General features: G+C 37.5%; 2 protein-coding genes across 2 annotated transcripts in view; one reads left to right on the top strand and one right to left on the bottom strand.

Moving 5' to 3' along the window:
- RHL1 (root hair initiation protein root hairless 1 (RHL1)) overlaps positions 1-4,819 on the top strand; it is a 39,002-nt gene extending 34,183 nt beyond the window's left edge. The window contains exons 10-12 of the mRNA XM_088518134.1: positions 1,702-1,736; positions 4,092-4,133; positions 4,360-4,819. Coding sequence (XP_088374260.1) covers positions 1,702-1,736; positions 4,092-4,133; positions 4,360-4,395 — 113 coding nt within the window. The 3' untranslated portion in view covers positions 4,396-4,819. The remainder of the gene's footprint in view (positions 1-1,701; positions 1,737-4,091; positions 4,134-4,359) is intronic.
- Positions 4,820-5,426: 607 nt separating this feature from the next.
- LOC132183670 (Acyl-CoA N-acyltransferases (NAT) superfamily protein) lies at positions 5,427-8,897 on the bottom strand. The gene is made up of 4 exons (XM_059597037.2): positions 8,411-8,897; positions 7,329-7,381; positions 6,676-6,846; positions 5,427-5,933 (listed from the first exon to the last, which is right to left on the bottom strand). The coding sequence occupies exons 1-4, from the start codon at positions 8,732-8,734 to the stop codon at positions 5,708-5,710; spliced, it is 774 nt and encodes a 257-aa protein (XP_059453020.2). The 5' UTR covers positions 8,735-8,897; the 3' UTR covers positions 5,427-5,707.
- Between the last annotated feature and the right edge of the window lie 9,665 nt (positions 8,898-18,562).

Raw genomic sequence — 18,562 nt, 5'->3', positions numbered from 1 at the left:
ATTCTTCTTTGTTCCTTTGCAAGACTCCGACTGGTCTCGTTCTTTTACTTGTGTATGTGGATGATATTGTCATTACGGGCACCAACTCCAGTTTGATTGCACATCTCAAGCAAAATCTTCAAGACTCTTTTCATATGAAAGACCTTGGTCCTCTTACGTATTTTCTGGGGTTGGAGGTGCACACTGATTCTTCTGGTATATTCTTGAATCAACACAAATATACCCAGGACTTGATTAGCCTGGTTGGTCTTCAGGATTCTTCTTCGGTGGATACTCCTATGGAGGTTAATGTGAAATATCGACGTGAGGAGGATGATCTTCTCTCTGATCCTACTGTGTTCCGACAGTTGGTAGGCAGCTTGAACTATTTGACTATTACTCGGCCCGATATTTCCTTCGCTGTCCAGCAGGTTAGCCAGTTTATGCAAACTCCACACCATCTTCATTTAGCTGCTGTTCGACGTATCATTCGATATCTTCGGGGGTCCCCTGGCCGTGGGTTGTTCTTTCCAACCGGCTCTCCTCTTCGCCTTGTTGCTTATAGTGATGCGGATTGGGCAGGATGTCCTGACACTCGGCGGTCTGTCACGGGTTGGTGCATGTTTCTTGGTGATTCTTTGATTTCTTGGAAGAGTACGAAGCAAGTTTGCGTTTCTAAATCATCTACTGAATCCGAATACCGGGCAATGTCTGCTGCTTGTTCTGAGATTGTCTGGCTTCGTGGGCTTCTGACTGAGCTTGGTTCTTCTCAAACTGATTCTACTCCTCTTCATGCTGATAATACTAGTGCCATTCAAATAGCTGCTAATCCTGTTTACCATGAATGTACGAAGCATATTGAGGTAGACTGTCATTCTATTCGGGAAGCCTTGGACACTCGTGTTATCTCTCTTCCTCATGTTTCCACTGATCTCCAGATAGCTGATGTCTTCACGAAGGCTATGACAAGACAGCGTCATCAGTTCCTTGTGGGCAAATTGATGCTTCTTGATTGACCAGCATCAATTTGAGGGGAGATGTTAGTCAGATACGGTCTATATATATCATTATATATTTAGCCATAATTAGTCTTTCTAGTTATGGCATGTTCTTGTATTATAGCTATAGTATATTGTAATTAATAGGTAGATTTTAGTTACCTTATTTGTTTCCCTAGATTGCTGTAATCGCTGAGATACAACCTGTAATTACCTAGACAATTTCTATATAATACGAGGAACTCTCACATTGAGAGGTATTCAATACAATTGACAAATATATCTATTTCGAGTAATGCTACACACACTTTCACTTCTCCACACTTATTTCCTCACACTTATAGGTGGCTTTTAAAACCATCATTGGATTTATGATGGATCTTTATTGGATTTTAATCCAATGGTGGTTTAAAAGCCACCTATGGGTGTTGGAGAAATGGGTGTGATCTATTTCTCTGTTCTATAGACTTCTTGTTTTATTTTACTATTTTTAAATGATGGGTTCATTGAATTTGATGGGATACAAGGAGTCTTTATTTACTTTTAATTAAAACGGATAAGATAATAATGGATAACGATCTTATATCCTTTGAAAGAAATACTAATCTATGTATTTGTGTAAATGCTTCATTCTGAACCTTCTTGTGCATCACTTTTGTTGTTTCAAGAGTGTATGTAAATGCATCTTTGGCAAACTTATGAACTGGAATTTCTGAATTTGCAGAGGGAAGAATCATGATGATGAAAAAAGAAGATGAGGTACTTTGTTTTAGTTTTGGTTCATATGTGTTTTTTGTGTAGTTCTATCTTGTCATCATTTATCAAAACTAAAGGTATATTTCTGTCTATAATATCATATTCCCTAAGTCAACGTTAATTTTTTTGTCTTATTTGAAATTTGTTTAAACTAGGAGGGTGGGAGAGGAAGAGCAGGAAGGGTGTTATTTGATTTGTTATCTAGCCTTTATAGTGTTCTTATTTCTTCTGAATATGTTCTGGCATTTTGGTGTTTTAGACTCCTAGAATGAGAACCATCTTGTAAATAATAATAATAATAATAAAAAAAGCATTAAGTTAAAATGTTCCTTACTTCATCTAGGCTATTATTGGGAAAAAGAAAAGTACTCGGGCCTGGGACATTCAACAAGAAAGGATGACCTGATGTTTTCCCCTGTATCTCACCAAAAGCGCCTGGAGGCTGGATCCCCTATTTATAGGAGAATCTGCCTGCCCAAGGAAAAAAAAATGTGTGAGCATTATGCTGTCCATGACTAACCTAGAGTTGCGCGTCATGCTTCTGATTGAGCTAAATTTGGCTGGCATTGATGGTGTGCAGTTTTGAGGTCCTTAGGAAGGAAACTTTTTTGTGAGTCTTTTGGCTGATTTTTCACTGCCTTTTCCCTCACCCTCTGCTGGTCCCCATTTCTCGTCTCATATAGATTGCTTCGATTTCAGTGTCTTGTATGTATCTGTATTAGTGCAATGCTGGGTGTTATACAATTTGTGGCTTGAGCTGTACTCTCAGACTTAGAATTTCTGCAATTCTAGTTGAATACTGGTAGAGAAAGATTGATATCACCTGGGCAAATACCATATGTTATTTATTTTATTTGTTTTCTTTTCTGGGCCTTTGTCAACATTATCAAAATATTATTTTCCAAATATGTAGTTTTTAATTGAATTTGTTGTTGTCCCATTAAAAGTAATCATTAGTCATGTTATGCTTATTGTTCTTGTGACCACTGGCAATATATCATCAAATAGTAACACTAGTATTATTAGAGTTGATGTTTCTTTTTTTCTTTTTTATTGTTGTCTTTTTTTTGGATAAATTTTTTACCTGAAACATCTAATTTCCTACTTTCAAAGGCTTGGAAAACAAACTGAATTTTATTGAACGACTTCAGTCAAGCTTAATATTTTTTAGTAATATTACTCTGATCTTGGTTATGTGTTTCATAAGCGGATTTTTTATGATGAACTGCCTCATTAATGATCCATTCTTATCCTTGTGTCCAGCACAACACTACATTTCAATTATATTGGATGTCTTCAAAGGGATAGTCCAGTACAATAGTTCAGAAAGGACTTTTAGGTTCCTTCAGTTCAATATCTAAACCATTTTGGGTTTATTTCGAAGTATATGTGTTCTTGTCCCCTTAAGTATTAATTGTAACTTATTCAGTGTTATTCTTGAAACTGCTTTGAGTGGGACAGATCCGTGTTGATCACCCAATAAAATGCACCTTGTAATGGGTTGGGAGCTTCTCTCTCTAGATTTTCTTCTTTTTATTTTTATTTTTATGAGATTCCATTGCTGGACTCTCTCTCTTTTCATGTTTTACCTTGGATTACAGCTCTGTCTAGATTCAAGTTATTTTCATTTTATTTTGAGGGCTTTAGTACTCTTTTAGATTTCTGCTTTGTTTCTGTTGAGATGGTGAAGAAGATGGGAATGGGTTCCTTCCTTCCAGAGAACCTGTCATCTAAGGTGAGTAGAGGAAGTGGTGATGAGGATTTCAAGGCTCGTGGAGAAGGATTTCATGCGAAGATGTAGAAATTCCAGTCTGTGTTTGCTGGAATTCCGCTGGTGTTGAATGGAGTACTAATGTGGTTGCGGATGGTAAAGGGAAATAACTTTATGATATGGTTTCTGCAGCCAGAAGACTTGAGATTACCCTGTGAGTGGTATGATGATTGTTCACGGTGGAGATGGTGATTCTGGAATGGGTTTTCCAGTATGTTCAAATAGGGCTTCGAATTTTCCGTGGATTGGTTGCCTGCCAGCTTTTCTTTTTCGTGTTTGCTTTAGTCTTTGTTATGCCCAGGTCTGTAATGTAGTTTCTGAAGTCCCGGTGCATCGGTAACGAGTTCAATAGAGAGCTTGTGAGGGATTGACTTTCGTATTCAAAAGCTTTAAGTTTGGTTTTCTTAGATCCTTCTATTTCTGGCTTTCGATTCAACCAAGTGATTTGCTTCTCTGCTATCCACTGAAAAAAAAAAAAGAAAAAAAGAAAAAACCTTTCCAACGGATGATAGAAGTGAAGTCCTTGATGATTCTTTACCTCTGCTATTCATTGAACAAGTAACTAACACATTACATAAACCTTGTAGATTGAAGATGAAGATATTGAAGAATTCTCAAGCTCTTCAAAGGTAACTTTTTCCCAACTAGAATATATATCTACATTGCATTTGCAAACTGTGTCTCAGTTTTTACCAGGTTGTGATAAATGATTCTTTACCTGGCACTAAACTTGAACAGTTACTACGGTAGCCATTGATGCTGTAACAATGTTTCAACTAATTTTTTGAAGCATATTTGAAGTGATACAGCAAATGTGCTGGTCTTCCTAATTACATTCATTACTATCTTGTTTAGGATGCCAGTGGAAGTGATGAAGATTGGACTGCATAGGATTCTAATCTTACTCAGGAAATTCCAAAATAGTTCTCAGGTAAGTGATGTATATTACTTCCCTGTGAAAGCATCTAATATCACAGGAGCTCGCAGGCTTGTGATTGATCTTCAGAACTGGGGCGTATTGCCAGTTTATAATTTTCTTTTGTTCTTCTTACCTTTTTTTTTTTGGTAAATTGAACTAGGACAGGACGAGAGCTAAATTTGATTATTGTAAGTCATTCAAAGTAACCAATTTTCTTGAAGTGCATGCCTTCCTCTACTCTTTTTAGGTAATCAAACAGGTGGCAACTGTTTGATTTTGGATGCTGAATTGTTTCAAAAACACTAAAACTATTTAGGAAAGAGAGTAATGATATTTAGTAGATGTTATACAACTGTCATATAACTTAATGGAGTGAACTAATCCTATTTAGTAGCCTACTCGGGTGTTATGTTCTTCCATTGGACTAATTGTTGTGGAATAGCCTTAGTTCTCTTCCTTTCCCAACGATACTCTTTGAGTGTACTGGGGTCCAATTTTTGGTTCACTATCTTTCGAGACTGGTGGTAGCTCTACACGTCACTATGCTTGTCTCACCATAATCTCACTGGTCGTTTTAATCACCAAGTTGCTCAGGAAAATTGGGGGGCAACTGGAGTATTCAAAATGTAGAAAGGCCTGGAGAGTCCAATTGAGCGCCCGTCGGCCCAAAGGCAGACCTGGCCCAAGCCTAAGGCCCGAGCTCACCAAGTGGTGTACACACGTGAACCATTCCCCTTGCACATGCCAAAAAGTAATAAACTCAATAAGCAATAAAATCACTTAATTATTGACTTGCCAATCTAAAATTTACACAATGAAGAAAGGAGTCTTTGGTGATACTATCTCAAAGCAAATCAATGCCTTGCCATTACAAACCCACTCGGTAAGGAAGGTCCAACGGATTCGACATCCAAAAAGAAACGCAATCACAAAAGGTAAAACGAATTACACATTTACACCACATTAAGGTGGTGTTTTACATTTTTTTTTGGCTCACTTTGCTCATGCACCTTATTTTACTAGCTTAAGCGTCAAAAGTAGCTCCAACCTCGTGCCACTTTGACCCTTAGCCTTTTTGTAGATCTTCGACGTTGTGTGTGGTCACTGTAGCAACATTTACATACATACAAAAGTCACGCTCTTGCTCTTTTAGTTACATATGCACCAATTGTGCAAACACATATGCATACATGTAGGCAACCATATGCACATGATACTTGCATGCTGGCATAGCCGCATGGGAACACGCACACCATACTACAAATGACCAAGGAAGAAACAACGTTACGTATGTAGACTACACTGTTTAATCATAAGAACACGTCGTTTTCTTCCGATCCACGTGGTCAACCATGGGGGATCACCTGAGACAACTTCATACCCTGCACTTGTATACAGTTTGCGTGCTCCCAAATCATCTTCATATGCCCGAAGGGCAAGATACTTGAAACCCCACACTGTTGATAGCACGTCGCAGGCTTTGAGCAACACTGTAGCTATTTTTTGTCTCCTGTTCATTGCAGTAATTACCTCTTAATATAAATAAGAGAAATGATAAAAATTATTATTTCAACCATCTCCGTATAGTGAATAGGTGAATCTACCATTAAATTTTTGTGGGACCCACTTACATGAGTCTACAAATTCATTGATGGATCTATTAGATTTGTAAAAAGAGATGGTTAAAAGATGGTTGAGAGAATGATGTGTAGCATATCTCTATAAATAAATGTACTTGTGTAATAAATAAATGAAGAAACTTCACTTACATGTTTTAGGAATATAACTTCGAATTATCAAAATTTGTAATGGCAGTATGTTATGTTTTAGTCTCTTTAATTTCACCCATATCGTTAGAGTTTAAGGTTAAATCAAACGGTAAACATATGAAATGCTTTTTATATTTCTGTAAAATTTATAAAAATACAAATTTGCCATAATTAATTAATTTTATTTTAAAAAAAAAACCAAAAATTTGGACATGAATCACATGACCCACGCGTGGTAGGGATATTTTGGGCATTTTGGCATCATCCGTTAGGATTTAACAGAAATTCCTAACGATGGGGGAAAATTAAAATGGGCTGAAACATACAATATCGACATTGCAACTCTTGATAACTCGATATTACAATTACAAAATCTGTGGTACTTTGGGAGCAAGTGAAAATAAATAAAACTAACAATGAGGGAAATGGGAGGACAAATGCAAGAGCAAAAAAGGTAAGGAAAGTAGGATGGAAATATGTAACCTGAAAGCTTTCAAGACGGCAATCCCAGAGACGTAAAGATACTCTTCTGCTTCAGGTGGGAGATGGTCCAGCACAGTTTGGTCTCTCAACACAGTCACATCCACAACACCCACAAGTTGCTTTTGTGAATCAGAAACATTGGCCATTGCCTCAGCCACCAAACATGCGTATCTGTTTATGATATCTAACCATTTTGAATCAAATATTTGGTATATCAATTAAATGATTCCACCAACAAAATTGTTCAAACGCTCAATTCATGTCTACAAAAAGGGTGCCCTAAATATATGGGTTGATGATAACACATATCATGTGCATATCATACGCAATGATGACCGTGTATAGTTGTCGTTGATGTACATATCATCAATGACGACTATATTTTAGTCATTGCTAATGTATATATCATCATCGAAGACTAAAAATAGTTGTCACTAATAGATATGATAGTAGCAACGACCTAGATAGAGTCGTTGCTTATAACTTATTAATAGCAACGACTCTTAAAATCGTCGCTAATGAGTATTTAATGATGACACTAATAGTCATTAGTGACGACATTATGGTCTTTAGCTAGATCATAAGTTGTCTCTAAAGACCATTTTTCCTGTAATGACAGCCATAAGATTCATTTTTCCATGGTTAATATTTACCTGTTAGGAGGTGAGCTCCTAAGTTTGTATGCAAGCCCAGAAAGCACTTCAGCCTGTATTTTAGCAGCAGTGCAACATAAAACTTCAAAAATGATGCTCAATATATATTCATGTAGCGTTCTTTGCTTTTTATTTTTTATTTTTTATTTTTATTTTTATTTTTTAACCAGGTGGGGCCTTATGTTATTCGAGCCAATTCTTAATGATTTAGTGGGTGAAATGTGTCAGAGTCGAATCCTAAAATGGGAAGCGCTAGCTCTAGGAATTATTTTCATACCATTGATTCGATGTTGCTCGTGTTTTTTTATGGAGTTAGGTTAGATTATCACTTAGGGGCGGAACGAACCCTAGCCTTGGGGGGTCCCAGCCCCCCCTCCCCCAAGCCAAGGGGTGGGTCCCAAAAAAAAAAAAAAAAAAAAAAAATTAAATACTTTTAAAAATTAGCTTTTGACTGCCCAATTATTATTATTATTTTTTTACCCCTCAAACTCAATATTCTAGTTCCGCCCTTGCTATGGCTCAACCGACTTGAGAGAGTGCATGCGGGTTAGAGTTGAAAGGTCTAACCCATTTAATTTAATGAGTTAGGTTATGATTTTTTTTTTTCTAATTAAAAAAAGTTAGAGGGGGAGACCAATTGTGGCTATTCTACTTGAGCGTGAACTGTAGTACCAACCCACGGGGTATTGTTCAGGAGGGACCTAAACGGCGGAAACCGTATGCACACTCTCAAGACCGGCTGAGCCATAACTTAACCACCCGCCTCATCATAGCATCAATAGGAACCAAGATGGTTTATACTAATTAGGCATGGAGATTCTTTATTGCGGAGATTCGAACTTATACCATAGTACTTACCTAACCATTGAACCACCACCCTTGATGGTAATTGGGTTATGATTGACTTATATAATCTTATATCTATACTTTGACACAACTCAAATCTAACACGTACCCTACTAGGCTGGCTATAGTGAGCTATGAAAACAGGATTATCCAAACAAAGGAAAGGGAGCTCAGAAAAAATTCAAAATAAAATTAAAATTAAAACAATTAAGGGAAGAAAATAAGAGTGAGGAAACCTGAAAGAAGTCGAAGAAAAAGTCATTGAAAAGAGCAACAGGCACATGAAATGCTTCAGCTTGAACCTGAGCAACCATCCTCATCTCATCTGCCTTCTCAACCAACCTTCTCACCTTCCACCCACACTCATTTACCAAATACCCAACCGATCCCACTTTCTCAGCTGACGACGCCGAACTCTGCACCTTAAAACCTCTCACTCTCACCATTTGCCGGCCGCCAATATTTCTCCAACTCCCTCCGCAATCCTTCAACTTTGTCCTGCATTTCTGGAGCTCCCATCTTCTTGGAATATTGTGGTGGTTTGCTAGCAAATGGGCCATGTTGATGGGATGATGAGAAATGGATTTTTTTGGAAGATGATTTACATCAAATCAAGATAGTTTTCATGCTTAATTTCAGCAAATCAATAATCATTGATCCGACTCCATTGCTTTCCTTTTTCTCATTTTTGTCTTTGGTGTGCATATTGGGAGAATGCTGATCATAAGTGAGAGGGAAAAATATATGGTATGTATGCGGATGAGAATGAGTGGTCATAAATTCTTGCTCGCTTTAGACCATGAGAACGAAGATACTAAATGGGAATAAGGCAAGCTGACACGTGTCTATTTGAAGAGCTAATAAAAATGTTATTTCGTTTGTTTTGGCATAAAGTGATTTTTGAAAATATTTATCATATTTTTTGGTATCACGAAAATAATAGTTAACATAAAATATTTTCAATTTGAACGAAAAAGCTATTCAGGACCTGGTTGGGACTCCGCCGGAACCTAGTCGACACACTAGTGGAACACGGTCGGGACTTATTGAGAACCAATCGGGAGCCGCTGGGATTCGGTCGGGACTATGTAGGACCCAGTAGAGCCACCGCTAGGACCTAGCTGAGACCCGGTTGAAAAACAACCACGACCCGATTAGGACTCGTTGGGACTTGGTCGAGACCTGTCGGGATATTGTTGTAATTTAAAGTTTAATATGAGTGAACGAAAAAATGTATATAAAAAAAATATTTGTGATTTTTCATACATGCCAAACATCGAAAAATGTTTTCAAGGAAATCATTTTTCAAGAAAATATTTTCCAACGGAGAACATTTTACGTCGAAAGAAATGGAGTCTTAGTATACTGTCATACAACTGAAATATTAGATTTCTATGAACACAAGGTTTGTGTTTTGACTCCCATTAAATCAGTGGGAGGAATTGTTTTGTATTTATAATGAACCACATGTAACTCATCAGTTTTTACACGCTACAAGTACACTTATTAAGACTCTACACCTTAACAATTATCCACTACTAAAAATACCAACCCATAGAGAAACTCTAGGGTTAGACACCACAATCCCAACTTACAACACTAAGGAAAATTCCAGGGTTTGAAGCTTACCTTGATCTTGGACAAAATCCGAAATTTCGCCACATGAAACTCCAACCTGAAGCTTGACCCAAGCTTATAACTCCACAAATTACAAAAGCCCTAAAGAAATTTAGAAAATTAAGCAAAACCCCCCAAAAATCAACTCAACCTTAAGTAAAGTTAGGGTTTACCTCAAACTATTGGTGGAAATGAGGATCTAACGCTAAGAAACATGTTCCGAGATTTGCCTTTGGAGAACTCCTCAAACCAATCCTTAAGGTTTAGGTACAAACCCTAAGAGAGAGAAGAGGGAAATTTCGTGGGAAGGAAAGAAAATGAGTTGAAAATCGCGTTCAGCCCCATTTATAGTTCTGGCGGTCCCTGTTCTAAGTGAAAATGAGTTGAAAAAAATACATGAAACGATGTCGTTTTTGTGTTTTTTTTATACAAACGATGTCGTATGTAATATGATATTATCATATTACCATAAAACGACATTGTTTTGTTTTGTTTTTTTTTTTTTTTTAAAATTTTTCTTTTAAAAAGTGGTTAGCAGTTACTAGAGTTACTAACCGCTAACCGATGGTTAACTGCCTAGCGGTTAACCGCCTAGGCGGTTATGGTTAGCGGTTTTAGCCAATAACTGCTAACTGTAATTGCTTTTTCACCCCCTACTGGTGACACCCTTTGGAGTAGTCGCCAAGGCTAGTGAAAACAAAGCACTCCACCCATCATTTCTGCACAATCTGACACGTGTGCCCTACCACACATGCTTCAACAAACGAGTCGACTAAGAGAAATACTAGGGGTACTAACTCTTTTATTAACAGAGGCTTACTAAATTGATGTGTAGCTCATTCATTGGTACTCATTACACTTCTCTTAATTGTTTTGTTTTTGTTTTTTCAATGAATGACCTACACAACAATTTAGTAAGCTTCTGTTAGTAAAATAGTTAATTTCCGTAGCATTTCTCATCGACTAATGCTATTTATTAGTAAACCCATATAATATAATTGATGTGGCAACTTTTAAATTTATTTTTATTACCACGTCATTTTAATTACATAACAACTATATAGTAGTTTACAATTTTTCCTTCTAATAAACCCAATTTACCTTGTGTTGACTAAATTCTCATAAATTGTGGGTCCGTCTAGAAAAAGAAAGAAAGAAATGGCCAAGGTAAAGATAGAGATCTATAAAACAAAAAATAGTATTGTTTGGTAATTTGGGTGCAAAATGGCGATAGGAAGAAAGAAAGTGTGATTTGGTCTTTTTGTGTCCAAAAATATCAATAATAAAAATAACCACTCGCAATAGGACGAATCCTTATAGAATAGGCTAAAAAGAGGGTGTCGAACCTCAAGGATTGCAAGGGCTTTGTTATCAAATTCGAAAGATCAAAATTAACTTAATTAAAAAGATGATTGATTTGGTTTGTAACTAAAGTGCATGAAATTAAAAGATAATTAAATATAAGAGAGAGTGTAGGGTATTGACTTCACCTCTATCCGCACAACAATGGTTAATCAGATTTAATCTATAAATTCATTCTATGCAAGTTATAAATAAACAAGAAACTATCTTATTAAAGAATATGTATAATCCATCTTCGGTTAGCACGGATCATTCACCTAACCATTAAGATGCAGTACGACCCGTCTTCCTTAGGTATGAATTATCAAATTCTATAACAGGATGCATACAATCAATTAATAAATGTAACCCATCTTCGGTTGGCACGGACTGTCTACCTAAATTACATTAAACTAGGGTGTAGTACAATCTGTCTTCCCTAGGTATGACCTATTAAATCCTATTGATCATATGTTAATTAAACTCATTGCATAACCATCATCCTCATAATCACAGAAAACAAGATTGATTTAAGTTCCATAAAAGCAAAAGACTTTCTAAGACAAGAGAAGAATTTCACAAATATTGATTTTGAAACTAAGAACAATTGCATTTAATATTTAAGACCGAAATCAATATGTAGCAATTCTCATAGTTATACAATCAACATGCATAAATTGAAAATCTAGAAATTAAATACAATCAAACTATTGTGCTTGGATAGGGTTACATCAACACCCCACGAAGGGGTTTAACCGCTCATGACTCTACTAAGCTCCAATGAATTTTTGCTCTAGGAAGCGGTGTGTTTTCCACAATGTTTAGAGGCTTATTTAAAGGGATTAGGAGAAGCCTAGAAACCCTAGGAAACCATAGGTCAGTCTCCCAATCCAAGTTGGCAAATCCAAGGTGAAAAAGGACTGTTGTTGCCGTAGTTTGGACGTCCGAGTGTGCTCGATCGCACCTATGCTCTATCCTAGAAGATACGCGCGAGCGTTGATGCGCTCGATCGTAGACTGGAATGCGCTCGAGCGTATGTACGCTTGATCCCAAGTGCTGCTGAGCTCGATCCTAGGTGCCAGAATGCATCCAAATAGTCTTTTAAGCCCGATTTTCAATGGAATTCTTACATTTGCCAAATAAAACCTGAAACACAAAAACAAAACAAAAATCAAACAATTAACAACGCTAAGGAATTAACATATGCAAATTAAGGAACTTGAATGTGCAACATTTGACGCTTATCACACCCCCAAACTTACATATTGCTAGTCCCTTAACAATTCAAAAAAGAAATAAACTGAAAAACAAAAAGATAAACCCATCTTTCGTGAGATGTACGATTGTATTTAGTGTATACAACAACCTTTTTAAACCCCTAGGCATTCCCTAGAGAACGAGTGAAGTCTCGTGAGGGTTTTCCGGGAATGATACCCACAAGCATTGTCATCATTATGTTATTCAAAAGAATAAAGCATTACAAAAATAATGGTTCTCATTCATTGGCAAATACAATCATGAGGCTTCAAAATAATTCCAATATAAATGAATCAACATCTCAGAATTTATTGGACTTCTTATCAGATGAAACAACCAAGGCATACAAATTTTATTTTATTTTACTATTATTTTTTTAACTTGCTGTGTACTGTTTAGCTCCCTTAAGCTTTTTAATTGACCCATGTATTGAGTGTTAAGCCAATGACTCCAAAACCAAATGGCTTTAGGGCATTAAGTGTAGAGACACCCCTAAGGATTTACTAACTCGAGTAAAAAAGGCTACGAAAGTAAGCTAGCAATTTTATTAACCAACCAAACTTCTCACTTTTTGACTCGAACACTCACTTCTTAATGAGGCAAGAGGTCCGGTTATTCAGTGAAAAATTCAACTTGATTTTTTTTTTTTTTTTAATAGCATGCCAAGGTTATTCATCCAATATGTCGCCCAATAGAATTCATGATAATGAAAGCAAACATAATTGGTCAAAAATTTCATACCTCACAGACATGTGCTAGTGTGCTCAAGATAGATTTAAATTGAAACAATAAGCATCTCATGTTGCCAAAAGTAAGTAACAAGACTCAAAATTCCTAAATGATCATGTGTTCATAACTTTAAGCCTACCAATGAAATTCAAACCAAAATCAAAGCTCAACCATATGCTTAAGAACGACATAACAACAAAATTTAGACATTGTTTTGTTTTTTTGTACCCCCAAACTTGAATTATACATCGTCTCCGATGTATTTAAAAACTAAAGAATAAGATTAAGAGTATAGGAATATCCAAATGAGCAGATGTGGGGTGTATCATACCCCCAAACTTGCATGCAAAAACATATGTCCTGAAAAAGAAAGTGATACTCCAACCAAATACCAATCAAGTGCACACATTGTTGTAAAAATATAATCAAAGAATGAAGCAACAATGGATAAAATAAACCTGGATGGAGATCATGTACCCAGGTGGAGTGAGGAGTCGAGCACATAGGGCATAGGCTCGATCCCATGAGGTATTTCTCAATTTAAGTCTGTGTTCCGAAGGATCTTACCTTGATCCTTCAGAAGTCTAATCAAGCTCTTCTATCCCTTCTTCTTCTTCATCATGTAGCATTTCACAAGGAAGAGGATTCCTCTTAACATCTCAAAACTTCTCCTCTCAGCTGAAAAGTCTTGATGCTCCCCATGACGATACTTAATCTGTTTGTCCTAAACTGGTTTCATGATCAACCTCTTGTCTCTATGGGGGTTCTCAAAAACCAGGGTAACCAGGGAAGTTGCCAAAAAATTGTCCACCCTAATGAAGTCCACTTCAGTAACCTCTGAATGAAATATGTTCCTTATGGGGTTGTTATCAAGTGGTGGAGTACTTAAAGTGAGAGGCATAGGCTCTAGTGGTTTTCTCCATGATGGGGCTTCAGATAAAGGGTCAGGAGGTGAGTCTTCAACAGTTTCTCCAATGTCATCCAAGAAGAAACTTGTATTCTGATAAGGTGCATTCTGGAAGGCATTGAAGATGTTCATTCTAATCTTCATATTCCCAAAGGAGATCTTCATTACTCTAGTTCGACAATTGATGCATGCATTGAATGTGGCTAAGAAAGGTCACCCGAGGATGATAGGAATTGGCTTCTTTGGATTCGGGACAGGTTATGTGTCAAGAACTATGAAGTCAACTGGATAGTAGAACTTGTCCACCTTGATGATGACATCTTCCACAATCCCTCGGGGTTTCTTGATAGATCGGTGAGCCAATTGCAAGACAGTCCTTGTGTCTCAGTTCCTCTAAGCCAAGTTGCTGATACACCGAGTATGGAAGCAAATTCACACCAGCTCCTAAGTTAAGGAGAGCTCTTTCAATCTCAGTGTTTCTGATGACGCACGAAATTGTAGGCACTCTAGGGTCCTTGAACTTTGGAGGAGTGTTATGCTGAATCAGGGAGTTCACTTGCTCGGTGAGAATGAATTTCTTTGGAATGTGCTTCCGATTCTTTCTCTTCTGACTACACAAGTCTTTGAGAAATTTTGTGTAGGCCGAAATTTGCTTGATGGCATCAAGGAGTGGGATGTTGACTTTGACTTGCTTGAAGGCCTCCATCATGTCTTGTATCTTCTCTCCTTGCTTCCCGAAGTGGGAAGGTGCCTTGAGACGCTCTGGGAATAGGACCCTAGGCTCATATGGTATCTCAGGAGTGGGGGCAGCTAATGAAGAAGCCTCAGTGCTTACTTGCTTACCCTTGTCCTGATGCAAATTTTGTGGGGCCTCAAGTTGCTCATCCTGCTTTTCCTCCACATGATTGTCAACTAGTCTTCCGCTTCGCAATGTGGTGATGGCTTGAACTTGCTCTAAATGAGAAGTGCTTTCTTCTACCATGTATAGTCCCCTAGGCTTGTTCATTGGCTGAATTGGAAGCTTTCCTTCATCCCTTCTATTGAGGGCATTGACAAGTTGACCGACTTGAGCTTCTAACTCAGCGATACTACCAATTCGGGCTTCTATATTGGCGATGGATTGAGAGTGAGAATTCACTTTCTGATTCATAGTCTTCATTTCACTTATAGCTTCTAACACCATATTTTGAAAGTCTCCGATGCCAACATAGGAGGTGGTGCAGTCTGAGCTTCTAACTTGGAAATTGCTGGAGTGTGCGAGTTCACCATCTGTTGTTGAGATTTCATTTTCTCTTGGAGAGTTTTCAGAGTCTGATTCGTCTCGCTCATAAGGTTCCATATCTTCTCGTGAAAGTCAAAATCCGACTGAGGGGGCTGGTGCTGCTGTGGAGGCCGGTATGTGGAAGAAGGTTGATAGGGTTGCCTGTTAGATTGAGCTTGATTGTGCAGCCCAGGAGCTTGGGCCTTCCATGAGAAGTTTGGATGATTTTTGCACCTCGGGTTATAAGTATTGGAGTACGGATCATTACTCCGTTGGGAGAATGCTGCATTGACCTGCTCATTAGAAACATCAGCATAATTTCTAGCAATAGGGCAGTCATTTATATGATGTATAAGACTAGAACAAAATGAGCATGGTTCAGGTCGTGTGTGCATGTGAGCAGAATTAGGTGCAAGACCAGCAACCATCAATTGATCTAACATCCTAGTGATAGCATCAACTACTTGGGTAGCAACATCCGCAGAATATCCTACTTCAAAGAGACCGTCGGTCTTTGGTCCTTTAGGTGCGGGTGCCTTACGTTTAGTGGAAGCATGATGAACATAATTACTAGTCAAATTTTCAAACAGGGCCCATGCTTCATCTTCACTCTTTAACATAAATGTCACCCCACAGGATGCGTCTACCATTTGTTTATGAGGCTAAGTCAAGCCATTATAGAAGCTTTGCACAAGCTGTCATTTCGGGACAGCGTGGTGTGGGCATGATCTAAGAAGGTCCCTCAGTCTCTCTCAGGTTCCATGGAATTGCTCGCCCTCATATTGGGAGATACTAGTGATAGCTTTCCTAATGTCATTGGTCTTTCCTATGGGAAAATACTTCTTAAGAAATTATTGTTGCATTTTAGCCCAAGAAATAATGGAGTTGGGTGCTAAGGAATTAAACCAATGTTTGGTTCTTTCCTTGAGGGAGAAAGAAAAGAGACGCATTCTTAGAGCATCCCCAGTGAATCCAATCAATTTAATGGTGGAACAGATTGCTAAAAACTTATTGAGGAAGTCGTAAGGATTTTCATTGCTACGCCCTAGGAAAGATGGTAGACTTTGTATACTGCTGGGCTTAATCTCATGGTAATGTCCGGCCGCCTGAGAAATGTGGGGGAAGTGTGTGTGGAAGGGAGATAATGATCTCTCAAAGCCACATGGTCGCCCATGGTCTTAGTGGTGTGCTCTCTTAGCAATTTAGAATTCCTTTCGGCTCTAACTTTTCTAAGAGTGTGTTCAATGTCGGGGTCACAAGCAATTAATGGCAAAGACAAAGAATGGCGACCCAACATAAACTAGAAAGGAAATTACAATAAAGCAGAAAAGGCTCTATCGCAAGCTGGCTGGGCTCGAGCGCAGGCGTGCAAAGGGGTCTTCGCAGCTCTGGACCTATGTGAGAAAAACTCACAAAAAAAAAAAAAAAAAAAAAACAAACAAACACAAAAACCAAAATTAAAAATAAAAAATAAAAAACAAAGTAATGCAAAAAATAATAATGGTAAGATTGATGCTTAAAATTTAATAACTAAACCGTTAAGCAGTCCTCGGCAACAACACCAAAAATTGATGTGGCCATTTTGTATCCAAAAATATCAATAATAAAAATAACCACTCGTAATAGGATGAATCCTTGTAAGATAGGCTAAAGAGAGGGTGTCGAACCTCAAGGATTGCAGGGGTTTTTTATCAAATTCGAAAGATCAAAATTAACTTAATTAAAAAGATGATTGATTTGGTTTGTAACTAAAGTGCATGAAATTAAAAGAGAATTAAATATAAGAGCGAGTGTAGGGTATTAACTTCACCTCTACCGCACAATAATGGTTAATCATATTTAATCCAGAAGTTCATTCTATGCATGTTATAAATAAACAAGAAACTCTCTTATTAAAGAATAAGTATAATCCATCTTCGGTTAGCACAGATCGTCTATCTAACCACTAAGATGTAGTACGACCTGTCTTCCCTAGGTATGAATTATCAAATTCTATAACAGGATACATACAATCAATGAATAAGTATAACCCATCTTCGGTTGGCACATACTGTCTATCTAAATTATACTAAACTAGGGTATAGTACAATCCGTCTTCCCTAGGCATGGCCTATCAAATCCTATTGATCATATGTCAATTAAACCCATTGTATAATCATTATTCTCATAATCACAGAAAACAAGAATGATTTGAGTTCAATAAAAGTAAAAGACTTTCTAAGACAGGTGAAAAATTTCATAAATATTTATTTATTTTTTAAGGAAGAATTTCACAAATATTGATTTTGAAATTAAGAGCAATTGCATTTAATATTTAAGAATGAAATCAATATGTAGCAATTGTCATAGTTATACAATCAAACCATTGTGCTTAGATAGGGTTACATCAACACCCCACGAAGGGGTTTAGCCGCTCATGACTCTGCTAAGCTCCAATGAATTTTTGCTCTACGAAACGATGTGTTTTTTACAATGTTTATAGGCCCATTTATAGGGATTAGGAGAAGCCTAGAAACCCTGGAAACCCTAGGAAACCATAGGTCAGTCTCCTAGTCCAAATGGGAGATTGAAAACCAAATCCATGGTGAAAAATGATTGTTGCCGTATTTTGGACGCCCCAGTGCGCTTGATCGCACTTGCGCTCGATCCTAAAAGATACGCGCTCGAGCATAAGCGCTCGAGCTTGGCTGGTTCTGCCCGCGAGCTCTGATGCACTCGAACATAGGCTGGAATGCGCTCGAGCGTATATACGCTCGATCCCAAGTGCTACTGAGCTCGATCCCAGGTGCTAGAATGCATCCAAATAGTCTTTTAAGCCCGATTTTCAATAGAATTCTTGCATTTGCCAAATAAAATATGAAACACAAAAACAAAACAAAAATCAAATAATTGACAACGCTAAGGAACTAACATATATAAATTAAGGAGCTTGAATGTGCAATATTTTGCGTTTATCAAAGTGCATGTCTTTTATCTTTTGTTTCTTGAAGTTGGGCATGATATATAGCTTTTGCTTTGGCTTCGGATCATTCTTTGGCTTCCATCCAAAACACGAATGACCATTCAATCATGCTATTTCAAAATCAAGTGCATCCTCTCATCATCATCATCACATGCATGGTGGATGAACTCATCATAAGTTGGTGTTGGCAGAGTCTCACCACTAAAATATAACAGAAGTCACATCCAAAACGAACAAATTTTTTCATTAATTATCGTCTGTTTTTAATAGGAGTTCAAACGTTCACTTAAATAAATAAACTGACAAAACCCTAA

The sequence above is a fragment of the Corylus avellana genome, chromosome 7, assembly GCF_965113065.1.
Source record: "Corylus avellana chromosome 7, dhCorAvel1.hap1.2, whole genome shotgun sequence".
NCBI classification, from domain to species: Eukaryota; Viridiplantae; Streptophyta; class Magnoliopsida; order Fagales; family Betulaceae; genus Corylus; species Corylus avellana.
This window is presented reverse-complemented; position numbering and strand designations above follow the sequence as displayed.

Bases quoted from the DNA above. Each gene is read 5' to 3' on its own strand.
- LOC132183670 (XM_059597037.2), bottom strand. From the start codon at position 8,734: ATGGCCCATTTGCTAGCAAACCACCACAATATTCCAAGAAGATGGGAG. The intron at 6,847-7,328 runs GTAAATATTAAC...TATCATAAACAG, and splicing joins AGGAGCTCACCTCCTAACAG to ATACGCATGTTTGGTGGCTG. The intron at 5,934-6,675 runs GTTACATATTTC...TGCAATGAACAG, and splicing joins GCCGTCTTGAAAGCTTTCAG to GAGACAAAAAATAGCTACAG.